General features: G+C 46.1%; 1 protein-coding gene across 1 annotated transcript; it reads right to left on the bottom strand.

The window, feature by feature from the left end:
* Positions 1-319: 319 nt before the first annotated feature.
* On the bottom strand, positions 320-19,095 carry PMM1 (phosphomannomutase 1). The gene is made up of 8 exons (XM_015419181.1): positions 18,989-19,095; positions 11,539-11,656; positions 9,115-9,191; positions 8,759-8,850; positions 7,428-7,527; positions 6,934-7,009; positions 4,780-4,895; positions 320-3,268 (listed from the first exon to the last, which is right to left on the bottom strand). Exons 1-8 carry the CDS (start codon positions 19,061-19,063, stop codon positions 3,146-3,148), a joined length of 777 nt encoding a protein of 258 aa, XP_015274667.1. The 5' UTR covers positions 19,064-19,095; the 3' UTR covers positions 320-3,145.
* Positions 19,096-26,382: the final 7,287 nt, after the last annotated feature.

Raw genomic sequence — 26,382 nt, 5'->3', positions numbered from 1 at the left:
GGCAGGGTTCTAAGTAGGAGGTAGTTGGTACATCTGTTTAATAAATAATGCACTTACATCCTGCCTTTCTTCCTTCATGAGACTCAAGGTGGGAGACATACATTTTCCAGAAGGTCTTCCCCTGTCCCAGGCACTGACCAGAGCCAGACCTGCTTGGTTTCAACAAGGCTGCAGTGCTGTGCGCTTTTCAACTGTACCCTAGAATCCATTTAGTGTGCTTCCCAGTCCTGCTCCAAGGCAAATTTGTTAAAAACATGTATACTATCACTACAGCAATGCTGAAATGTGAGAATAATGAGACAAACTACTTTTTCTGGCTGTGTATTTACCTCTGGGCAGGTCACACAAACATTGATCTACAATTACAGAAGCCTCACATTAAGACTGTTCAATATTTAAAAAAATAAGTCTAATTTTAATACCTTGCTGCCATATAGCATAAGCTTGTGGACAGAAAATGCGGCAGTTTATCTGCTTATCAATACACACCTGGTTTTCACATATACATATCCACCTTAGAAATCCAGCCATATTTATGCTCCCAAACCCCTTTCTGTATGCCACCTAAATGTTGGTGTGTGTATGTGAGAGGAGGAAGAGACTCATTGCCTGAACAATCACCCTCTTCAAAAGGAAGAAACAGTGTTATGAATAAGCCAGACATCCAGGAGTGTACATGTAACTGATGCAACACACACACCATCATTGCTGTCTTCCTCTTCTTCTTTCCTTCATGTATCTATTCACTTACTTATGGCACCCAAGTAAGCATTACAGGTAGCAAGTGTCAGGAGGTATCACACATTTGGTGTCTTACTGCATGTGATCATGCCATGCTCCTAAAACCAGCTCAAAGTGTTCTCCACAATGGAGGGTAATGGCAAAGGGCAGCCTTCGGGTATTTCATAGGAGGGTGCCCTGCATAGATGCTGCAAATGTGGCTTTCCCCCCCGAAAGCTTTCATCTTAACCGCATGAACACACTCTTGGTGCAACACACTCTTCTGATGGTGGCCACTGATCACTAATGTCAAAACTGCTTGAAGTGTTACAGTGCCTAAATTCTCAATTTCTAGGTAATTGCAAAAGTTACTGGCAATGAAGAGTGTAAGCACTCTCAATACAATGGAAAACATAGCTGAACCTGCTTTAAAAATACAGGAAATAGCATAAATATATTGCTAAGAATCATTTGCATAAGAAGGTGTTAGCCTATACCACAATGCCAATCATAAATGCACAATGTTTTAAGAAGTCTGGGATATTTCTGGAAGTAGGGTGAATGATGAAAGTAGAGCAAACATGGAGAAGGCAATGAAGACCTTTGGGGGATTTAAACCCCCAACATACAATTCTATGGTGTTAAGGTTTGCGATATTTTTTTAAAACACTATTCATGCAAACATGGCCCTGACCTGGCTAGCCTAGTCTTGTCAGATCTTAGAAGCTAAGCAGCATCAACACTGGTTAGTACTTGGATGGGAGACCACCAAAGAGGTCCAGGATCATCATGCAAAAGCACCCAATGGTAAACTGCCTCGGAATGCCTCTTGCCTTGAAAGGCCTACGGGATGCCACAAGTTGTCTGTGATTTGACAGCAAAAAAAAGAAGACGACGACGACGACATTAGGACTAGGAGCTAGATTTTCTAAAGGCAAAAGCCAGTATCAAGGACTGCAGCACAGTATGTGGAATGTGTATAATCCTATCTGGACAGTATTCAAGGAGAGGCAACAACACAGAGAGTGCAGCTTCTGCGCTTAACTATCATTCTTGTCATAGTTTTTCTTTAAAATCACCTTGCTGTGTTACAGCAGCCAATCCCCCCCTCCCCCATTTCTTTAGAATTAGTAAAGAAAGCTTGGATGGATATAGAATTACCCACAGAATAATTCTTACATTTTAAAAACCAATTTTTGTCTATGTTAATAGTGTTCCACACAGGGTTTACACGTAGATACCTTTAAACCAGATTTATGTTTGTGACAATTTGGCTATACCCACTAAAGTTTACTCACTTTTTGCAGTTCAGCTAATCAGAATTTAATATTCCTATGCAGACAAGGCTGGAAGCAAACTGCATTACCAAAACCCAGGTTAACCGTTTAGTGGTGAAGCAAAGATGAAAAGTTGCAGCAACTGTAAACATTTCCCTATAAATTAATCCTATTTCGTTCACCTGGAGTCATTAATATGTCAGCATGTCTGGAATGCAGTCTGCGAACAGTTCTATTCCTCAACTACCTTTAACACCAACACCTTTTAAATGGTGCCAAATAAACATGTAATTCAAACAATGGCTTTTTTTTTAAAACAAGTTCTTACATTCCCTATTCTTTTCTGTTACAGCCTAAAGCTGCTACCTCCCTAAGGGTGTTCTCAGACCAGTTGAGACTTGATTCAATTAAAGTAGCTTAAATTTTTGATTTGTTTAAGAAAATAGCAGCATTCTTGATTCATTCCAGTTCAGTTAGAGAGATCCATGTGAAGAAGCAGCATTCTAGAAATGCATCGCTTGCTAGCTCAGGAACCACAGGTGTAAATCAGACCTGCATCCTAGCAAGGATGCCCTGGACTACATCTTGTTGCTTTTGATAGGATGTTTCAATGCACATCACATCATTAGACATGGATCAGGGCCATTACTTACTTTTAAAATAACAGTTTGTTTAAATCCAGTTTTGCTGACCATCTTGACTATTCAGCAATATAAAAATATGCAACAAGTCCCAAATTTTGAAAACCCAAGGACTCCTTCTTTTAAAAAAAATAATCTTTACAGACCTTAATCTCAGAAATATATTAGTTTGTAAGAATGTGGGGGGAGGTTAGGCCATGATGATTGTCTTACCCCAAAAGGCCTTAGTAAGAATACCATGTGTTTCCCTTTAAGAATAAAACTATACCCTGTTTTTTCTTTGGGGTGTGTGTGTATAGATGGGCACCAACATTTTGATTCTGCAAATCCCAAGAGGTGCTGCTACTAATGATTCAGAACTATCATCCTTTGACACGCCAATCTGTTTTCAAAGTGCATTTTGACCTTTGGGCTCAGAGGAGCCCTGAGAGGATCCAGAAGGTGCTTTCATGAAGTGAGTGAAGGTCTTCTTAGAGTGGTGAAGAATAGCAGCAGAAAGCCTGTGAGTCAAGATTCATTCACGGTTTCTGGAAAGAAGATCTCCCGGCACCTCTGGACGGTATCATGGGGAGACTGGATGCTGTGTCCTACTGTCCGAGGATCATCATAGATTTCATAATCATTCCCACCCTGAAGATAACATAAGAACATAATAAGATGGTACCTCATACTAAGTCAAACCATCCATGTCAGTGCTATCCATGCCTGCCAGCAGCTGTTCTCCAGACTGAGATAAAGTCTTTCTGGTTAAGATCCTTTAACTGGAGATGCTGGAGATTGAACTTGAAGGCTTTTGCATGCAAGGCATGCGCTCTACCACTGAGCCACAGTCTTTCCAGAAGGAAGGTAAGTCTTACTGCCAGTCCCTTATAGAACTATCTGGCTGGAAGACTTGATGGAAAATTTGCAGTGAGTTATAGACTACCTGGAGCTGTGGTGGCTCAGACGCTGAACTGCAGGCTATGGAAGGTCGGTAGTTCAGCAGTTCAAGACCCGGGTGCCGCATGACAGAGTGAGCTCCCGTCTCTAGTTCCAGCTCCTGCCAACCTAGCAGTTCGAAAGCAAGAAATTGCAAGTAGATACCACTTCGGTGGGAAGGTAACAGCGTTCTGTGCGCCTTGGTGTTTAGTCATGCCGGCCACATGACCACGGAAACATCTTCGGACAGTGCTGGCTCTTCGGCTTTGAAACGGAGATGAGCACCGCAACCCTAGAGTCGGATTCGACTGGCTTTCGAGCAAGGGAACCTTTACCTTTACCTATAGACTACCTGCAATTGCTTTCATTTAATCCAGTTGCCTGGCCACTCCCACTGAGGCAAGTTATAAACCATCTCTCAGATTAGACTCTATTCATATACAGCCTTTCAGGTTCTTCACTACAGAAAGGAAAACCCACATATACATACACAGATTATCAGGCTGCATGGATGACCTACACAACCACAGTGTACATGAAAGCAGGTATGAGAACAACTGTGCTTCCTGCTGTGTGGTGTTATGCTATCGGGGGGGCTGCTTTTTCCCGTTTCTCTTGTTTCCAACTTGATGTCAAGGGGATGAATGGAATACTCCAGAATCCTCTTGGCAGACAAAATATCTTTGAGCTACTGCTATTAATGGTACCCTGTCAGGGGAGAACTGGAACAAAACCTACACAATGCCTTTTATTGGTCCAACCAAATTAGTCTGAACCACTGAGAGAGCCGCCCTGTCTTAATCTTCTCTTTATCACCATAAGGGGGCAGTGGTAGCCTACATATGTTTTCAGGAAATCCCAGGTACCAGTTGCCAGACTAGACGACGACAGCACTTCATACAGATGGGCCTTCATTTTCCCATGAGACGTCAACGGTTTCTTTTCTGTCCTATATGAAGGGCATTTGCATACTTAAGAACAAATGATCAGCACAGACTCCTAGTTCCATTTATTGTATGTTTTCAAACACATAAATGCCTTTCAGGCATCACAGAAAAGACCTGTTTGACTCTCTGTTGAAGAAGAGGCCTTCTACAGTTATGTATACTCTCAGAACAGCTGGCCAACCTAGGTAAGAATGAACACAACACTTGTCATCCTTCTCAGTCCCATATAGTGCCTGGTCTTTTGTCAAAGAGCAGAGCTGGATACAGGATACTTACAGGAGTTGTCTCGTTCCCAAAGAAATGTATGATATCAAATCTTTCCTCGTCAAGGATATCGAGGCAATAGCGCTTATCCCAGCCCTCTGGGAAGACATCAAAGCTAATCATGCCACCTGCCAGGGGAAAGGAAGAGTTGAAGACAGAAGCTTGTAAGGTAACGCACCCCCTCAATACCCCTGGGATAAAGCGGATCGTGGCTCTGTGCAGAATAAATCATCACACTACAGATGGTCACGCACCACTACAGCGAGCCTGCCTGACTCTCCAACACATTAATTCAATAGCTGCTGTTTCCATGGCAATGGGACGGAAAGGCGTCAGCAAGGCCCCAGTCACCTGAAGGCACAAACAGAAGTGGCCAGTGTAAGCATGACTGAACAGGGTCCTGTTAACATTCCAGAAGAATATGTGAGGAGCAGGTGCCTCTAAATGGAAAAGTACTGCTTGATTGTGTTCTAGTCCTTTAAGTGCAATTGGACAGGGAAAGGAGCTTCTCTTTGCTGGAAAGATAAGCTTAAAAGGCAGGCATTCTAGAAGGTCCCTCTGGTATCCGGACCGTTTGCCAGACTGTAGTGCCTTTTGCAACAGAGTGCCTCTGTTTCAGATAAATTTGTCTGGCATGCTAGTGGATGCAAAACCAATGGCTGCGGATCAGGGTGAAATTTCTGGTGAGAAAGTGGCCAGGTACCCACCCATCTTTTGCTTTGAAACCCCTGGAAGAGACAGTACTGGTAAGATGTGTATGTTATTTTCAGGCCAGCAGCTGTTGCTCTGGCACCCACAGAGGGAGGAAGGTTATCCCCCTTGCTTCTGCAGGCACTGTTGGACCCAATGTTCCCTCTAAGCTGCAGAGTCTCACAAGCCAAAATTCTACTCTGTGAGTCAAAAGACCTGACAGGATTAAAATTGTGAGTGAGCGTACATTTTTTAAAAAAATACGAAAAGCAAGCAAGCAAATGGATGGGTAGAGAGGAAGGAAGGAAGGAATGAAGAAGGAGAGAAGTGGAAGGAAAGCAAATAGATGGGGAGAGATGGATGGAAGGAAGGAAGGAAGGAAGGAAGGAAGGAAGGAAGGAAAGCAAATAGATGAGAGAGGAAGACAGGAAGAAAGGAAGGAAGGAAGAAATATAGAAAGAAAGAGAGGTGGAAAGAAAGCAAATGGGGAGAGAGGAAGGAAGGAAGAAAAAAGAAAGAGAGCCCCCTGTCAGCTGTTCACTTTAAAGGGCAGCCATTAGAGTCCTCCATTAAAAAAAAAAACCCAATTCCAAGGGGGGGGGGGAGAGCCAAAAACAGTGCTGAAATGTCTTCCCGCCCTTTAAACCGAACAGCATGGCAGGTCCACCTGTCAACTTTTCATTTTAAAGGGCGGGCAGCCACTAGAGTCCTCTGTTTTGTCCTCCCCTTCCCCGCTTCCAAGCAGTGGGAAACCAAAGGGAGCACTGAAATGGCTTCCCACTCTTTAAACCAAACAGCTGACCAGCGAACCTGCCGGTCAGCTGTTCGCTTTAAATGGCTGGCAGCTCCCCCTCCCTCCCCAGGGGAAGAAGGAGGAGACCTTGGCCGATGGGGGGAAGGGAGACTTGGGTTTGTACCTCTTCCCCTCTATGTGATGGAGGGAGCTGGGTGGGGCAGGTTGTGGTGCAGCGGCAGCCCTAGGGAGGAAGGTGGGAGAGAGTTTATTTGCCCTGCGCTTAACCAGGGATCTGTGTGCTGGGGGCTGGGAATTTGTGTGCCAGTGCAAGCTGGCACAGCTTAGAGGGAACACTGGTTGATCCTAAAGCCATGTGTTAGCTGCTGCTATACAGCTGCCCATACAACTGGGGTCTCAGACAAAGAACATCTAGCCAGACTGTGTTCTTATCCTTGCCATTACTTGTAAGAGACAGAGATCCTTCAATCCCTAAGACCACTTCCTTAGAAGAAAGTCTCACTGAATTTAATGAGACTTGTATCTGAGCAAACATGTTTAGAGCATAAGAATACAATGGAAAAAACGTATTCAACACTGGAAGGGACCCTCCTGGGGAAACCTCTTTTCAATCCACCAAGCAAATCCCTGATCTGCCTTTAAAGGGGAAACAGTGCTTGACAGTTTGCTGTTCCAAGACCCCAAAGGAAAATACACCGAGCGATGAGCAGGTCCATACTCACCTCGGGAAAACCTCAGGCCCTTGCCAGCAAACTCCCTCTGCAGGGCAGCTACGAACTTCTCTCGGATCCTCTCTTTCTGCAAAGGAAAGCAAGTCAGGGGAGGACAAAAGAAGAGCAAGAAAAGTTTACTTCAATTCACTTCAATTCACATTTGACTTTCCCCCCATATTTTGTGTATATACCTTGCAAATTCTACAAAAATATTCTCAGATTAACTTCCTGTTTTGAGTCCTTCATTCACAAAGCTGCCTAGCAACACTATGCCAAGACACTGCAAAAAAGAAATGGACATCTACCAAAATAGGCTTGTGCAGGATACATGAATGCCTTAACGAGTTATACAAGTTGTCTTCCTTTATATGATCTTCACATTAACCACACAAGGTTGAAAATTTGGATATGAAAAGCCTAGGATTCATAGGCTTCTGTGTGCCACACTAAACTGATTTAGAGGGCACATCCTGTCCATTCTGGGACTAATGAGAATTATTTACCTTGTCCAGCTCTGAAAATTCTATTCGCTCCTCCATGGTGCAGCTTCGACCAATGGGAGAGATGTTCAACATTCCACTGCGGAATTCTATGAAGGTCCCTCTTTGCATGTTTTAGAAAATAGGAGAGAAGGGGAGACTTGAATATGGGGCTGTAAGGCAGGGTGGGGCTGTAAGGCAGGATAGGTCTATTGTACACTCATGGCTTCTTTAATACAAAGTCAGGCAGAATCTTCCAGCAATGATACAACACCAGATAGTTAACTACATATCATGTTCTTCTCTAGTCCTTCCTGGGTCCACACAATGAGATGTTATGTTGCTAGTTCCATGCAGGGAATTTAATATCCACGCATGTCTGATGATTGCTACCCAGACAGTTACCAACATGGGACATCAGTTCAGAATACGGCTTATATTCTGCCTAAAAGTTCTGTGGACAGAAGGTTGAGGTTTTTTGCTGATTCCCTTCCTCCAAGTTATTCCTGTTGGCCCCCCTTTCCTGCAGGAACAATATATCAGCAGTAATTATGGGCCACAGCAGAAGGGGGAACACCGGGAAGTGACATTCCATGAATACTTCCATCCACAGAATTTTAGGTAAGATCCAAGCTGATGTCTTGTCATGAATTATGAAAAGGGTAAGAATGTCCATGTAAGTATTATAGGCACCGAAAATTTGTATTACAATTAACTGCACTCTTCATCAGCATTACTATTAAAACCAGGGCTGTCACTAGGCAACCCAGGGACCCATCTGTGGCTTCAGTCTGTGGCTCTGTGCTATGTTTTCTCTACTTTCTGCTCTTACCCACTTCCTGACCCACATTTTGGCTTAAAACAGCTCCATACCCTGGACTGTTGTCATTCAACCAGCAGCACTTCTTTAGCTACTTAAATATGCCAGGTGACAAAAGACTAAAGAATCTTCGAACGTTTAGCCTGAGGAGAATACACTATTTCAAATATTTAGAAGGATCTTGTGGAAAACCGAAAGAGCAATATCAGTTCTTCTGCTGTCTGCTTAAAGTACAGAAATGAAAGAATTTCTTTTTCAGTGTTTTACTCAGCTCCACGGGCAGTTACATAATGAAATACAGCATCTACAAATCTGTGCAACTGCCTTTTTTATGGATTTTCATTAAAATAGTGGACGAGTTTCCACTAAGTATTGTTTGAATATAGGATTCCTTCTCCTTGTCTTATAGTTGGCAGTTGGGCTCAATAATCTACCAAATCCTTTCCAGCTTTCTGCTTCTTTGATTCTAAATACTCACATTAGCTAGATAGTAAAAACAGCGTGCGCATGCAGAAACAGAAGGCAGGATCATTACCGTTTCTTGGGCAACTTTAGTAGTGCTATGTAGTTGAGACAGAAGTTGATCAGTTCCTGTAGAAGTTCCTCTCCAAGGTGGTCCTGGATAGCCTGTGGGTCAAAGTCAAGGTCAGTCGCACTGAGACAATGAACTACAATTCCTAGATGGGCTCATTTACCAAATTTATCTAGTCTGTTAAAATGTTAACAATAGGACAGGGGGCTTTGGTCTGCATTAACCTATTTGATGACTCAGTGGAGACCATTAAGGAAGGGTTTAGATAGCATTTTCTCTCTGGAAAGACTTAGAGGGGAAGGACACGGATGGAGAGAATTTTCAGCATTGGTGGCAGAACACAAGGAGGTTAGGCCTACCTGCTTGGAGACTAGTTGTCCATTCTTGTACTGCACAGTGCCATTTTCCGCAAAGACATAATCAAACTTGTTGATGACTGTGAGGAAGGAGTTTGGAGGGGCAGAGAGGATGTTGAGAGGGAAAAGTGAGGGAAGAGAGATGAAAATCAGAAATAAATATTCATGTAACCCTTTTTGTCAGTCAGGTGGCCAGGGGCTAAAATGTGCATCTGGTGAATTTTGTGCCCCTGTGCTCAAATTACAGCAGGCCAGGGATGCACAACCTATTGACTTTTGTAAATAGCTCCCTTAACTATTGCTTTTAGGCTAGTGAGATGGGGGCATGAGTAGACTTGATTAAGAATCCCCTTACCTTTCCTCCATCATTTGAGCACCCTTGTGGCTTTACTTGGACACTTTTGCCTCCAAAAGTTCTCATGAACAAGTGCCAATGTGCCATGTTACATGCAACTCAAAGTCATGAGGCAAAGGTAGCATCAGAATTGAACTGTACCTGATCATACTTCTCCATATGCTTGCTTTCTCTCTGCCAGCCCCCCTGCTACTCCACAGGTGTCTCAGTAACACAGTTAATGATTATCTAGCCTCGTCTAACAGCAATAAACAGGCCAATGCTGAATCAGCAATTCATTTAATGCCTCCTTGAGTTGTGAGATCCTTCTCATCGGCTGGCATCCTTCCTTCAGAAGGAAGGTTTCAGAATACTTTAATAGTGGATGGAGTAGATTTTAGGGGCACAGAGTTAGCCCTCGGCTTTACTTCTGCAAGTACATGCAGGCGTCTAATGAGGAGTTCAGAGGCATTCTGCATCTCCATGAGCTGTAGGTTTTTTTTGGAAACAGGGGCTGTGAATGACCAGATAACTCTTTATGGCATTTGCTGTTCGAACAGAGTGCTGATATCCCCCAGCCTCATTAGATTTAATGCCAGTCAGACAGGATTTGCTGTTCACAGTAGGAATAGGGCAGGCAGTTCTGCTGGGGGGGGGGGGCGGTCCAGTTTGGTTCCTGGGCAAACCACTTCTGCTCCACAAGGTGCTGCACAGGATGCACCTAATGGGTTGGATCCTGCAATCTGCAGATGCCAGCAAGGATTTCTTGTGCCATCCCAGCCGTCTTTCTGGCCCCAGGAAAGTTTATTACTGGGACTGTGGGACCCATGTGGCCTAAGAGCCACACAGGTCGGGAGGCTGCAGTAGGGATAAGATGAAATTGCCCTCTTCTCTTGCTTCTGTCAGAGACTGACAGACAGAAAGAGTGATTTTGTGACTTTCCCCACTGCCACTATCCAACCTGTATGGACTGCAGACCTTGCAGATCCCTTGACCCTAGCAATAAATTTATGGACCACTGGGGGGGGGGGGGGGAAGGGAAAGGTCTGTGACTGTCAGCACCTTCCACTTATGGATCACAGGATCCAACCCTATGTTTTTGTCTACTGATATGCCTTGTGGTGCTGTGTTCATATGTGTTCTTATTCCCCTCACTATCTTTGCCTGTACCTTTATTATTCCTGATTTCTTCAAGTCCCCTCCTTGTGTTGTGCTGTGATCCTGCCTCCACAGAAATAGGAGCCAGGACAGAAAAGGTGAACATATAATGAGTGGATTATTCCATCAAGCCCAGGATTGTCTAAGCTTGCCTGGCAATGGCTCTCCAGGGTCTCAGACAACCTAAGACTCTTTTAACTGGAGATGCTGGGGAATAAACCTGGGATCTTTTGCATGCAAAGCTTCTATTCTGACACGGAACGACTTTCCTTAGCACCTGTACCTCTCTTTGAGAACTCAAACTGAATAGGCAGGTATTTGTCTTTCTCATGAGTTTCTGTGCCAGTATTCTGGGAGCAAACAACAGACTGTCGAAGGCTGGATTAAGTTCTGTTTTCTCACTTTCCTAGGCCACAGGAAAGATAAAGAGGACATGGAAACGATTAAGAGTTTTGAACTTCCATTTGAGATCACTGGGCCTGCAATGACATTACAACGGCAGGTAAACAGTGTGGCCTGCATACAAACCTGACTTAGGATTGATTCCAAGATGCAGAAATATCATGTGGTACAGCCCTTTCTGGATTGTACCACTTCAGACTGCAGGTGGGGATCTGCACATGAAAGACAAACAAAAATAACTCCTTGAAGACGAGACATCAGGGCAAAGGTTAAGCTAAAAGCTCTCTCACTGACGCATTATCTGTGGGGAAGGAACACTGAATGGTGGAGCACTCAACCATATGACTCCCTCACCTGCAGTCTGAAATGGTACAGTGCCAGAAGGACAGCACCACACATTTTCTCTGCATGTCTGAATTGTCCCTACAACTCACCAGCAGGCATTCTGTGATTTTTATTTTGCAACATATTTGTCCGTTTGCATGAGGCAAACAAATGGGTCAAGAGAACAGATATGTAGGTGTGTTTCTCACCTTCATCCCTTTCTCCCAGTTGCTCTGCAATCTTGGTGTAGTCAGAGCCTCCCACCACACCAATCATCACTCTCTTACGGAGCTCTTCCAGAAACTCGGCTACTTCTGACTCAATTCTCTGAGAAAAAAAAGTGAAAGACACTAACGTATTTAGAAATGACCACTGTAACAGAAGAGTTATCAAGCTATTCACATCCTGACATTTGACACCCCCCCAAAAAAATCAAGTGTGGTCCTAAAGATTAACAAATTAATGATGGCTAAATGAAGTTTGTAGGGCTACAGCAATAAAAGAGTTGTTTTTATACCCCACTTCTCACTACCTGAAGGAGTCCTGGAGCAGTTTACAATCACCTTCCCTTCATCTCCCCACAACAGATACCCTGAGAGGTAGGTGGGGCTGAGAAAGCTCTGAGAGGACTGTGACTGGCCCAAGGTCACCCAGCTGGCTTCATGTGGAGGAGTGGAGAATCAAATCTGGTTCTCCAGATTAGAGTTTGCCACCCTTAACCACTACACCAAGCTGGCTGTCACAGCTCTCACAACAGATGTGCAAAAGTATGGAGATATTACAGAGTGAGGCTAACAAAATGCAAAAAGATGCAATGATTCCCCACCCATGGCTCTGATACCACCAGTAAGCTCAGCTAGGAAAAAGCACTTAAGAAGGACTGTAGAGGGAAAGACGTCGGGCAGGGACTCCATCCTATCTAAGTCCAAGCCCGTTATCAACACATGGATGACATATCAGCTTCCTGAAACGGTAACAAACCCAACATATCAAATAAGGGCTTGTCACGATCATATCTCTGTGTGCATGTGAGGGGCAATTTAAACCACCATAGATATGCATGGGAAGTGTTGAATTTGACCCCCACCTGCTTTTCCTTATACTATATCCCCCAAAATCATGCCCTTCACAGGCTCAAGATTGTAAACAAGCCCAATGGGGGGGCAGCCTGGGGAAGGGACTGGAAAGGGGGAGAAGCACAGCAAGTTTTTCCAACCTAAATTTTGGCCTGGTTATGGGACATTTAGCACTGGTGGATGATCCCTGGCTACAAATGGATAGGGGCAATTTGTCCTTTTTAATCCTGCTATATCCTGCCATATTTGATAGTCTTCTGACTGTTATTGGACAGCACTTACATGCTGCCTAAGTTTTATAATAGCTGAACTGGGAGTCTACCTGTTTCTTGGTGCATTTCAAGGACCTGTGTATTTGAAAGTCTACCACTCCCTATAGAGAGATCTTAGATCAGTGCAGTGTCTTCCTCTAAAGGTACTTTCTTTTCAGGAGGTATGTTTGGGTGCCATAAAATCAGTGCCTTTTCAGTGGTAGCACCCATCCTGTGAACTAATTTCCCAGAGCAGGGGGCACAGAGTGCCTCCCATGACCACATTTCAAAAGTTATGCAAGATCACGTTATTTCAGCCAGCTTTTGGCTGCACTGCCATATTCTTCTGATTGGTTTTTCATTCTGTAATTAGTGCCTGTGTTTACGAGTTTCTAATTATCATTTTGGCAATGTTTGGTGTCGTGGTTAGGAGTGCGGACTCTAATCTGGGAGAACTGGGTTTGATTCCCCACTCTTCCACATGCAACTGCTGGTGTGACCTTGAGTCACTCACAAGTTCTCTCACAGTTGTTCTCTCAGGAGCAGTTTTCGAGAGAGCTCTCTCAGCCCCACCTACCTCACCAGGTGTACATTGTGGCGAGGGGAAAGGAAAGGAGATTGTAAGCTGCTCTGAGACTCCTTCGGGTAGTGAAGGGCGGGGTATAAATAAAACCTCTTCTTCTTCTTCTTTTGTGCTGCTGAATTTTTATGGTTACATTTTTATGTTTGTAAGTCACCTCAAAGATAACAGATGAAGTATGCATTCTTTTAAATAATAACATCAGACTCCCAGAAGTAAATCCTTTTTTGGTATATTAAATTTTACTCCCTTTCAACCCAGCTGTGACAGACCTGCATATAATGATTTGGGTCTGCTGCCATCGCTTGTAACTTGGACAGGATCCAAAAGATTGAGAGAGCAGACATGATGTTGGAGGAAAGTTTGCCTGTTACCCTATCAACCCATTAACATTTCTACCCACATCTGTTCCTGAGGGGTCCTATAAGGAGTGGTAGTTCCTTTCTCCCCCCACTGCCACCCCCGGGGATTTCTGTCAGCTGATACCTGAGTTGTTGAGGCCTGTGAAGTGATGGATACTAACAGTAATAACCAAGATCAAGCACAACGATAGTGTTCCATGGACCCACTTGAAGTCCTTCTTACTGACAGACATTTGTAACTATGCTGGGAAGGCAACAGCCCATAATCTGCAGGCTGTAGTCTGCACAGAGATGCAAACACCCCATCCAGTCCTTCCACTGTCTCTGTGTACAAGGAATCATAAAGCCAAGAATGAGACTGAAGCTGATTCTTAAGTATCATCTGTATTTGGAGTCAGACTGGTGAATAAGGAACTAGAAAATGAAAACAGGAAGCGAAGAACCAACTTCAGCTTGCCTTCCCCTCCCAGCCCCAGGGAATGCTGCTAACCCAAGGGGCAGGAGAAGGGTGACTGTCGCCCAATGGGACAGATGCAGCATCCTATAGGGAAGCTCTCACAAATCCATGAGGAAAGCTGAAGACAGGGAGGACAGACAAATGTTGGCATTCCTTTCCTTTCTGTATCTGTGAAGACGACAGTGGTTTTAATGACTTTGTTTAATACACTACAAGTCTCCATCTCTGTGGTGGTGGAAAGTGTTGCCAGTTTGCAGCCAACTTACCACGGACCCACAGGGTTTTCATGGCAAGAGGTGGTTTGCCACTGCCTGCCTGGACTTCCTTGGTGGTCTCTCATCCAGATACTAACCAGGGCTGACCCCGCTTAGCTCCAAGATCTGCTGAGATCAGGCTAGTCTTTGTACTGTGTGCATATCCAAAAAGGGCATGTGTGTCTCCAAAGACGGGCTGCCATTCCACTGAAATACCATCACTGCAATAATTTGTATTCAGGTTATTATGTTAGTGGTCTTCTAATTTTTTGTCAACACTGCTTAGGACTATTAAGGAGAAACTCTACACTAACTTGCCAGTCATTCCCCCAGCTTTTTCTTCAGTGCATGAAGAGGCTTTACACATTACCCTGGGATGTGGGAAGTGGGTCAGAAGGTTTTAATCTATCCTCTTAATCCCCCCCCCCTCTGGCTTCCATCCATTTCCCTGGGATTCTTTTCTTATCTTCTAAAGATAGAAGTTGTTTGACAAACTCACCTACAGGGCTGACTCTACCTTCTCGGCTGCCCCTTTGGCATGGGGAGCTGTTTTCTCTCTTGCTGATCTTGCATAAGGAGATGCCTTCAGAATAACAAAGGCCAAAGTTCTAACACACAGGGAGACAAAGTGCTGGATGGGATCACACACAGTGAGTCTTCCAAAACAACTCTCATCTCCTCCTATCACACCAGGTTAATGGTCTTCGTGGACAAGAAGAGTGAGGATTAACTTTACATCAAGGGCATTCACTGCTGAGATATGCCTATATTTATTTATGTATTAGATTTCTATTCCGCCCTTTCCCAGAATATGTCTATATGCAGGCTTACAAAGGCCATCTGTCCCCCTCATGACCTGTCCAACCAGACGTGTTCTGACAGTAAGAACACAAGAGAAACCAGTGTTGGATCAGGCCAAAGGCCCACCCAGTCCAACATTCTGTCACACAGTGGCCAAAAATACCAGGTGCCATCAGGAGGTCCAGCAGTGGGGCCAGGACACTAGAAGCCCTCCCACTGTAGCCCCACCCACCGCCAATACTGTGCTCTGAACTTAATTCTTGATTTGGATTTGGACTGTTGCATATAGGGAGAGAAGGCTTAAGCCTCCCCAATCCAGCACTGTTTTCCCAACTTGAAATGGCTCCAGGGAGTCACTATATGCCCTGCTGGGGAGACTGATTAATAACCTGTCAGTATAGATATTTTCCCCTGACAGGCCAGCCATGGCTGCCCAAGGCCAAGTGAGGCTGGGATGGGGCTACTGCTTACACCTCCCCTCCTTGCAGTTCCACTCTGAACTGAGCATTCTTGGTAATTAAATTCCAAACACAGAACTTCCAGGGCGTGTCTGTTGACAGAACCTATGGTGGACAGGACACATGTGGTCTTTGTAATGTGTTGTAATGTGTAAATTCTTGGTAAGGGGCAAGGGATGTTCTGTGGTGCTTGGGGGGGGCAACAGTGGGAGGGCTTCTAGTATCCTGGCCCCCACTGCTGGACCTCCTGATGGCACCTGGTATTTTTGGCCACTGCATGACAGAGTGTTGGTCTGGATAGGCCATTTGCCTGATCCAATATTGGCTTCTCTTATGTTCTTATGTTTGAACTGGTTGTCAGTTTTCCCAAACTGAGCTTGAGAAGGCCATCGTAAGACACCAGCACCAAATAAATATTTACTTAGATGCTAGGTGTGATGCATGGGATGAAAATCAGCAATGGATTTATGTCCTTAGGGGAGCAAGGACGGGGAAGCACACTGTAAGCAGAGGAAAGGCGCTGGATCCTGAATCTTTGTACACACCTCTAGACAAAACAAGACACCCCAACCCCATTTCTCTCAAATGCCCTAAAAATGTCTTCATCTAGTACTTTCAAAAGAAGCAAAAGGATGGAAAGCCTGAGTTCTGTAGGTGGGGTGCCAGAGAAGAAAAGGCCCTGTTCCTGGTATTACCTGACATTTCAGCAGGTGTGGGCACACAGAGATGTGTCCCCACCACTTCCCAGGGCAGTAGCCAGAAAATTGTCGGGGGGGGGGGGCACATGCCTAAGTCACTTCCTACATCACTTCCAACATAACCCCTAGTGATGTCCCCGCGTCTTCCCCGCTGGGTTTTCCTTGCCACAGCGGTCTTTCTTTCTTTGGGGAGAGCCTGCACTTTGCTACCTGTGTGTGCCCGTCTTCCTTTTGAGTGTCAGGCAATAGATGCACAGCCCAGCCCCAACTCTCTACAAGCTCTGCTCTTGGCTCAACAAGAGACATTCTTCCCCCTTCCCTGCTGCTTCTCTCTCCAGTTTCCTGTCTCCCCTGTGTGCTGCAGCCAAAGCCCACCCAGCCCTGTGTGCTTGGCCCCGGAAGGCCAGGCATGGCTGCTGGGGCATGTGGCAGGAGCTCAGAAGAATGGCCTGACTTGCCCTGGGGCCAAGAGCACTGGGGCCGGGCAGCTGGTAAGTAGGCTTGGGCAGGTCCCGGCTCCCAGAGTGTCCCTGCCTGCCCCTGGCAGCCACTCCAGAGATACTGGAAAGCCCACTGCCGTCTCTGGAAAGTGCGGCCGTCACCAGTCACCCAAGGCTCCCTGGAGGAGGAGTATAGGGAGGGGCAGGGCACATTTGGGGGTGTTGCCCCCCAGCCCCCCCCCGGTGGCTACAGGCCTGCCACTTCCCATCCTCCTCTGTAATGTGCTGAAAAAGACTGGGACTGATTTCACACAAGAGCTGCGCCGCGGTCGCGCCTCCCTTTGCCCCGCTTCTATTGGTCAATTTACCACTCGAAGCCGGGCAGGTGCATTTTGACCCATGGCTTCGCCCGATTTTCCCTGCGGTTTCGTGATCCTATTTTTTGAGGATCATGAAACTGCGGGGAAAATCAGGCGAAGCTGCGGGTCAAAATGCACCCGCCCGGCTTCGAGTGGGAAATTGACCAATAGAAGCGGGGCAAAGGGAGGCGCGACCGCAGCGCAGCTCTTGTGTGAAATCGGTCTGGATGTCTTCTAGATTATACTGTCATTTCATATGGAGTGACAATGTGGCCCAACTGGCTTGCTTAGTGCAACTGAGCATGCTCCCGGATCCTCTGCAACATGCAAGAGCTCCACAGGTGGCAGCTGACGTAGCACTTCATCCTGCATTATGTGTTATATGCTGTCCATCTAACAACAGCTGGGAGTGTCGCACACGCATTGTGAATGAACTGCTTAATCTTTGCATTGGATCTTGTACTGAACATCCCCTGCCCCTTTCTGCTTTCTGATAGGTTTATGCTAAAAAGCATCTGAAGAAGCTAACGAAAGCTTATGCTGGGATAAATTTTGTTAGTCTTTAAAATGCCACTGGACCCCCGTTTTACACAGCTGACAAGGTGACGTGGAAAGGGCTCTCTGGACTTTGAAGATTACTGGTTTTATAGAACAAGGATGTATATGTAGTTCCAGTTGGATAGGCTAACATTGGATAGGCTGATATTGTCCCTCCCACCAATGAAAGGAGTGTTGATTTACCTGTCTTTCTATTTACTACCTTTGGGAGCTGACTTTCCGGTATCCCTTCCAAGGATTGGCAACAATTCAGGCTGATGGAGGGGCTGTTCAGTCTATTTTGGTTACCAGGAGTACTGATGTCACAGCCACCTGCAGTCTGGGGAGGAGCAGGGAGAGATGGAAGTGGTGGGCCACTTATCAGCATAGCTAGTATAAACTGGTTCCTGGATTGCACCACTTTAGCCTGAAACTGGGAAGTCACATTGTTTGGACATTCTCTACAAATCCTGCCTCATCAAGGATAGTTAGTGGGTGTAGTTAGTGGATGGCCCAGGCTAGCCTGATCTTGTCAGATCTGGGAAGCTAAGCAAGGTTGGCCCTGGTTAGTACTTGCATGGGAAACCACCAAAGAAGTCTAGGGTTGCCATGCAGAGGCAGGCAGTGGCAAACCTCCTCTGTTCGCCTCTTCCCTTGAAAACCCTGCGGGGTCACCAGAATTCTGCTGTGACTTAAAGGCACTTTCCACCACCAGTTGGTATGCAAAGACCAAACTGACACCTCTCCCTCTGAACGCTTAGAACAGTTTTACTTAAGGAAACTGACTGGCAATAGGTTCAGGGCAGGCCCAAGGGAATGAGTTCTTAGGTCACTTGTGGAACTGACTGCCACAAGGTGTTGCAATCATTAGCAGGTCCTTCTTTGAAAAGGATCACCCAAATTCATGGCGAATACGGCTATAATGACGAACTCTGAAAGGAAGATGGAACTTCCTGGAGTATCAAGTGGGGGGTGGGGAGTCCTCCCGATGATCTCTGGCCGGAACCTGGACACTTTTGAAGCATGAATCCTGAATGGGCCTGACCTCGGGCAGATCCGACCAGCCCCATCTCGCGCAATGGCCGAACAGAGAAGCCTCCTACCCGCCGTCCCTGCTCCGTCCTCGGCCTCTTGGCTCTGGGCGGCCTTCGGTGGCGCCTTCAACGCCCCCGCTCCAGAGCCCAGGAGGAGGAGGAGGGCCAAGCGGCAGCCTGGCGCGCCCTGGCCGGGCAACCTGGGCTCTCTGAACCGGGGCAGCTGAGTTTCCGAGCCCGATCCGAGTGCCGGGCGAGGCGGAAGGAGAGGGCTCCATTCATTCCGGCAGGCAAGGCGCGCAGCCCGGCCGAGTGCAGCCGCCCCCGGGCAAGAAGGGGAAGAAGGCTGTACCTGGCGAGGCGGAGTGAGGGTCCCATCCACGTCGAAGAGGCAGAGGATCCGCTCCCGGCTCCGGGGGACGGCCATCGCGCAGCCCCGCCGGCTCTCCCCCTTCTTCTGCTTCTTCGGCGGCGGCGGCGGCGGGGACAAGGCGGCGAGGAGCAGAAAAGAAAGGAGGCGTCGGCCGCGGCCGAGCCAATCGCAACGCCAAGGGCCGCTCATGTGACTCGGGCAAAGCGGACTGGCAACACGTACACGCCTGGAGGCGGCGGCGGCGGCGGCGGCTGGCGAGGTTGCTTGGCGCTCGGAGGGGGGCTTTCGGCTGGGCGGCTTCCTCCTGGCCTGGTGGCAGTGCCCTGCTTGGGGAAACCCCCGCGCCTGGAAGTCGTCGGGCTCGAGAGTCAAGAACCGGTTGCAGATTAACCTACCAAGAGAAGACAGACAGCCGAAAGGCCCGCGACTGACCGGAATAACACGACAAGTTGCGCAGGCTGGCGAGTGCCGCAGAACTGGCTGGACGTTGAAAAGCAAAAAGAAGAAGAAAAGGGGGGGGGGGGGGGGTGGGGGCCCTTCAGCCTGATGACAGTTCTGCAGAAGTGGGAACTCTCCGGATGTCCGTCACCTTCACCCTCAACTACCTTACAGGATTGGAAGAGGAGACGATGCTTTGGGCCTCAAATGGAGAGAAACGTGGGGTGTGAATGGCTACATACACGCATATCGTAGAATGTATAGGCGGCTGTAGTAGTTTCAGGTGGGTAGCGATGTTGCCTAGAAGAGCAAGATTCGAGTCAGGAGCACCTTAGAGACCAACAAGATTTCCAGGCTTCCAGGAGTCAAAAGCCTCCCTTCAGCAACTTGGCTGCTGTTTTTGGATTTTGCCGTGAAACCAACACAGCTGCCTACCGGGCAAGCATTTTTACACACTCACCTGTTTCAGCACCCAGCCGGAACACTGTGCTGGGTCAATTTGTTGCCCTTTCTACAATGTAAAGGTAAAGGTAAAGGTTCCCTTGCTCGAAAGCCAGTCGAGTCTGACTCTAGGGTTGCGGTGCTCATCTCTGTTTCAAAGCCGAAGAGCCAGCACTGTCCGAAGACGTTTCCGTGGTCATGTGGCCGGCATGACTAAACACCAAGGCGCACGGAACGCTGTTACCTTCCCACTGTAGTGGTACCTATTTATCTACTTGCAATTTCTTGCTTTCTACAATGTACAATGTGGCTTTTGTTTCTGGATTTTGCTTTCTACAATGTACAATGTGGCTTTTGTTTCTGGATTTTGCTGTGGTCCCATACTGCAGTCTAACGTTGTGCAAAACCACTTTAAGAGCGGCATCCGTCTTTCACAGGGATCACTGAAGAAAACTCCCATTGATTTTAAGCCAAGCCCCAGCAACTCTGCCACTGCCTCAGGGGCCACTTGGCGCAGACACTTCAACAGCAGTGATGATCACAGTCAGCTCACCAGCTGCATCCTCCTTCACTGCTGCCAGTTTGCCCGTGAAGGCAGTGCATGAGCCGGAAGGCATTGTTGGCACCACTGAGCTGAGTGGCTGGTAGCACAGCAAGGACCCCTCAGCTTGGTTTGCCCCATGGCCATTTTCTCTTCCCAGTCCAGGCCTGGTGAGCGTGCGGGTCAGTTTTTCCATTAGACCTTAGCTAACCAATGATGAGCCTCAGAAGGGCTGTGATTAGCTAGCCACTTTCTAGCCAGGACATCCTATGCTGTCCCAGGTTTACTTCTATTGCAGGTATGCCAGTTCACAGCTCCTATTCTGTCCATCTGCAGAGAGAGAATAATTCCAAATCTGCACATTAACACTGGTGGTGGAAACTTGGAACGTGCTATCAAGTCACAGCCAAGAGGGTTTTCAAGGCAGGAGACATTCAGTTTCAGTTTGCTATTGCCTGCCTCTGCGTAATGGCCCTGGGCTTTCTTTGTGGTCTTCCACTGCATGCCCAACTTTCCAATGCCCATTCAGAACAGATGGTATTTGGTATCCCCCCCCCCCATTTCTTTTTGCTGTTAAAATTTTGGTGACTGACAGGAAGAGTGTGTGTGTGTATGTGTATGTGTTCAAGCACAGATAGTTCATGAAAGTTCAAAAGTTAGGTATTTTTCTAGCTGTGATTTATTTGTAGGTTTTTTGGCTGCTGCCACAATCATACAAACTACAGCCTTCCTTTTTTAATGTAATGAACTACCAGCATTATGGCATGAGCTTGTGAATCGTTTCCTGGCCAACCCCCCCACCAGTGGCCTGGATCTAACTTGACATCGGGGCACCACTGCTATATTCAAATTAATCAGATTGGCATCTGAACAAATTGCTTTACATGGTATTTTGTGATTTTATGATCTGTGATTTTATGTTGTTTTAATCTGTTCTTAAATGTTTAATAGTATTGATGTAAACCGCCCTGAGCCTGTTTGCGAGGATGGCGGTATATAAATCAAATAAATAAATAAGAGGGTCTTGTTTGGGCCAAGCACCTGGTTTTCAGAGGACGACTACCTCTACAGAAGGATGTGGTATTTAGTTATTATGGCTTTTAATATATCTGCCCTGTAAGAGGATTCCATGATGTATACACACTGTAATTAAATCTGAAGGGGTAGCAAAATACAATACCCCCCCAAAAAATTTTTTCCTATTGTGTATAGAAATTGGATTTATATGCCAATACAGCTGATGAATTGAGTTCTGGTTCACAAAAGTTTATGGTGAAATAAATTTTGTTCGTCTTTAAGCTGTTACACTGGGTTTCTCTTTTTATTTTTGCCATCACCTGACAGTGGTAAGGATTATAAACATATGAAGTTGCATTCTACCAAGTCAGACAATTATTAGTCTCCAGAAAAGAAAAGGCTGAGCCCCAAACATGTGGCACCTCAGGTCCTTTAACAGGGGATGCCAATGACTGAATGTAGGACCTTTCCATGCGAAGCCCGTGTTCAGTGAGTGAGGCAGAGAGCCTGTGTAATTAGAGTGCTGGACTAGGATCTGGGAGTCCCAGGTTTGAATCTACACTCTGCCTTGGAAGCTTTCAGGGTGACCTTGAGCTGGTTACATGTTCTTAGCCTAACCTACCTCGTGGGGTTGTTGACAGGATAAAATGGAGGATGGGTGAAGGATGTAAGCTGTGCTGAGTCCCCACTGGGGGAAAAAGCAAGGTATAAATTAAGCAAATAAAATAAATAGCGGCTTCCTAATTATTGTTATGTTAGTATCCAGGGAATTTTTTTCATACACCAAGAAAGCTGACATAAACAGTCATTTCTGTCTGAAATTTTACATTTGTTTCTGTTGTTGTCCAAGACTGATTGTGAAATTAAGAGTGCAACCCTAAATGGTTCTAATCAGAATCCTGCTCAAACGTATTAAGTGGGGCTTACTCTCAGGAAAGTGTTCTTAGAATTGCACTGTTGTACCTCCAGAAAAGTGCTAAGAGTCTCTCACAAATCACAATAAACATTCTCTGCCACAACTATAAGTTATCCACAGAATTAGGTATTTGTACTTTGCTGCTGAGCTTCTGTTGCTTTCTTCTTTTCTGTTTTTAGCCAATTTGTTAGCTTTATTAAGTTTTTCGAATGTTGGTTATTGAAGGATGTTATGTATGATTGGGGAAACTTACATGGCTGAATGATGGGATATACATTTCAGATAAATAAACTGAGGTTTCATTATGTCTCTTTCTGAAAATCAGTTTTAAATATTATCTGTTGGCAACAACTAACAAAAATGTGCATGGTTGAGAGCCAGTTTGGTGTAGTAGTTAGGAGCGTGGACTCTAATCTGGGAGAACTGGGTTTGATTCCCCATTCTTCCACATGCAGCTGCTGGCATGACCTTGGGTCAGTCATAAATTCTTTCAGAGCTGTTCTCTCAAGGGCAGTTTTCAAGAGAGCTCTCTCAACCCACTGCATTCTTCACTTTAGGAATGGGCACAAGAAAAGAGAAGCTTGACAAAGACTATCTCTGAGTCCTGGCACAGACTACGGTCCTTTAATACAGAGTTTCTTTCTTGGATCCAAGAGTCACTTCAAGCTGACAGTTTTTAACTCCCTCCCTCCAGCTTGGGAGTGTCTTCTTGGGACCAATCAAACGTGGGGGAGGGAGGGATAGGCTGAAAGATCCCACCCGACCTGTGCTGGCCAGTCACCCCCAAATTCTCATATTACTAATTTTTAGGCTTTAGGATGGGATAATAAAACTAGTCCATCCTGATCCTCGTTAACAACTTGACTAAATAGTGAGATTTTGTTACAGAGTCCCTCCAGTTTCCAGCCCAGCTGTCACTGTATACTTGTTGATTACTTTCTTCCTGGATGTACTTTTAAGCTTTTTATTGCCTAGCTCACAAATAGGTGCATGTTTTCCTAAGGCTCATTTCCTCCTCACATGTCAATACACAGCTGATTTCCCTGTGCAAAGGGCATGAAATCATTTTAGCAGGAAATAGTTCAAGATTAAAGTCTCTCTTGGGAGGGAACACAGCATGGTAGAGTCTGATTTTATCAGATCTCAGTACTCTGATTGGGAGACGCCAAAAGAAGACTCTGCAGAAGAAGGCAGTGGCAAACCACATCTGCTTCTCACTTGGCCTTGAAAGCCCCTTGACGGAGTTGTCATAAGTCAGTTGCAACTTGATGGCACTTCCATATGTGAGGGGGCTTTCCCCCCCTCTCCCTTCCTTTCCATCTTCTGCTACCAAGAAGGGTGTGTGGCTTCTATGGGCAACAGATTTTCAGCAACAGTCATACAACTGCGACTTAAGCAATACATGTCTTTTAGAAGTTTTCTCTTGGGCTCCTTCCCAAGTCATCTTACATGAATTTACAAGACAGTCAAAATGCCTAGGAACCATTGATAGAAGCTAGTGAGCTAAACAGAGGATTTCCATCCTGATCCTGTCAATTGGTTAGAGAGTGGGGGGGGGGGGCTCCCCTATAGCTATGGGTACGAACTTTGTCAGGCCCTCCTCCTGCATATCTAACAACAACCTGGCACACTGATATATTGAATAAGTGACACTTTTCCCATGACTGATCTCCAAGCCTTAAAAACCTTTCCTTGCTGTTTTTTTCTGTCAGTATGTTATATACAGAAGGAGTTCCATAAAAGACGGTACCTTTAGCCTGACTCTTAAATATCAATCAACCTCCTCATGCTGCCCTGTCTAGAGTTATACCCTAGATGAAATAATAGACACTGAAATTGTCTAAACCACCTGTAATGTGACATGTACACAACATCTGTAACTGTACATTTTCCTTCCTGGAGTTATTAATAGATGCGGGGAGATTTGACTGTGAATAGGGCATGTGAGGAAAGGGTTAGTTCTTCCTTCCCGTGCTGCTTCTCAGATCAAAGTAGCCTTATATAACCACTTTGACAAACAAGCATGATAATCCTGGATCTTCTGGATCAGATCTGACTTGGCCCTTACTTGTGTGAACTATTGAGATTACAGTGACAAAATACAGGTTTAATTGTCCAGGTATGTTGCTCTGCTACTACATACTCTTTCTTGTTATTAAGTACTCCCTTGTTTGTTGCTAAGCCACCTCAGCAGCTGCTGTTTAAAGGAAGCTACATTTAAGGAGCAAAGTCAAACTGCTTAACAGCAATAATCTGCAGTAATTTTGTAACAATGGACAAAGAATTAGAGACAACAAAGGCCTGTATGCAATAACATGAATGGTTGGTAGTGCCTTGCCAGCACAACAAGGAAATACTTTTCTATTTCGCTGGTTCTTTGCTTAGAGCACAAGACAATGGATCCTGTAGGACCATGGGAAGGACCTTTGGATCAGACAGCAAGACTTCCCAAATCCTAAATTTAATAGAAAGGCAGAATTGTCCACACCCCAATATAGAGCAAAAATTAGTTACATGAAGTGCCACTCTTCAGTAATTAATCTAGGGCTGGGGATAACATGAAAAAAATAATCCATTAATGCTGACTAACTTGGTAGATATCGTAGAGTAGATATGACAGATCACTTTATCTCCCCCCCCCCAAATAAATTACTTTAATGAAAATAAATATTTCCAACCCCTTCCTTAAATTCCATTTTACTTCCATGAAACCCTATTATCCTATTATTTATTATACATGAACTACAACTTATAAATAACTTGAAACTCATAAATAAACACACATTTCTAACACTATTTTAAATTTACACTACCCTTCCTAATCAAATTATTTCTATCCTTCTGTAACCAAATTTTCACAGCTTTTAAAGCCAGTTTATCTTATCTTACTTATTATTTCAATATCCCATTGGGCAAGAGCCAAAAAAAATCTTTCTAATTAAATTTACATCAACAATAACATTTCACCCTTTATATACCTTGATTCTTTCCAGGCCTCGGTTCCTGCCGCCAGTCAGGAGCCCAGGGGGTGGGCACATAAGCCCTGCTCCCACGAGCCATCAGTTGGGCAACCGTGGGGGGGGGGCGAAACATTCCCCCGCCTCCCTGAGACCCAGGGTGGTGGCCTTGGACTCATAGGGGCAAATTCTACCTCTCACGTGTGATGTACGAGCGGCATCACACGCAAGAGGTCATTCTGGCTCCCCCAGCTCTTCTTCGGGGCTCCTTAAAAAGTTATAGCTGCTGCCGCTGTTTTCAGCGGTAGCTACCACCCGCGGGGGGGAGGGGGATGTTCCCCCGCCTCCCTGAGCCCCGGGGTGGTGGCCTTGGACTCATAGGGGCAAATTCCACCTCTCACGTGTGATGTCATTCTGGCTCCCCCAGCTCTTCTTCGGGGCTCCTTAAAAAGTTATAGCTGCTGCCGCTGTTTTCAGCGGTAGCTACCACCCGCGGGGGGGAGGGGGATGTTCCCCCGCCTCCCTGAGCCCCGGGGTGGTGGCCTTGGACTCATAGGGGCAAATTCCACCTCTCACGTGTGATGTCATTCTGGCTCCCCCAGCTCTTCTTCGGGGCTCCTTAAAAAGTTATAGCTGCTGCCGCTGTTTTCAGCGGTAGCTACCACCCGCGGGGGGGAGGGGGATGTTCCCCCGCCTCCCTGAGCCCCGGGGTGGTGGCCTTGGACTCATAGGGGCAAATTCCACCTCTCACGTGTGATGTCATTCTGGCTCCCCCAGCTCTTCTTCGGGGCTCCTTAAAAAGTTATAGCTGCTGCCGCTGTTTTCAGCGGTAGCTACCACCCGCGGGGGGGAGGGGGATGTTCCCCCGCCTCCCTGAGCCCCGGGGTGGTGGCCTTGGACTCATAGGGGCAAATTCCACCTCTCGCGTGTGATGTCCGAGCGGCATTGCCTCGGACATCACATACGAGTGGTCATTCTGGCTCCCCCAGTTCTCACAAGCCGTCCGTCATGTGCCGTACCGGAAGTCAACAGATCGCTTTATCAAATAACAATGAGATCACCT

This window comes from Gekko japonicus, unplaced genomic scaffold (genome assembly GCF_001447785.1).
Source record: "Gekko japonicus isolate JY-2015 unplaced genomic scaffold, Gekko_japonicus_V1.1 scaffold37, whole genome shotgun sequence".
NCBI lineage: Eukaryota > Metazoa > Chordata > Lepidosauria > Squamata > Gekkonidae > Gekko > Gekko japonicus.
Note: the sequence above shows the minus strand (reverse complement) of the source record. Positions and strands in the feature narration are given on the sequence as shown.

Excerpts from the sequence above, each read along its gene's own strand:
- PMM1 (XM_015419181.1), bottom strand. The coding sequence starts at position 19,063 with ATGGCCGTCCCCCGGAGCCGGGAGCGGATCCTCTGCCTCTTCGACGTG. Across the intron at positions 11,657-18,988 it reads CCCTCACTCCGCCTCGCCAG|AGAATTGAGTCAGAAGTAGC; the intron begins GTACAGCCTTCT and ends TTTTTTTCTCAG. Across the intron at positions 7,528-8,758 it reads CTAAAGTTGCCCAAGAAACG|AGGGACCTTCATAGAATTCC; the intron begins GTAATGATCCTG and ends AAACATGCAAAG.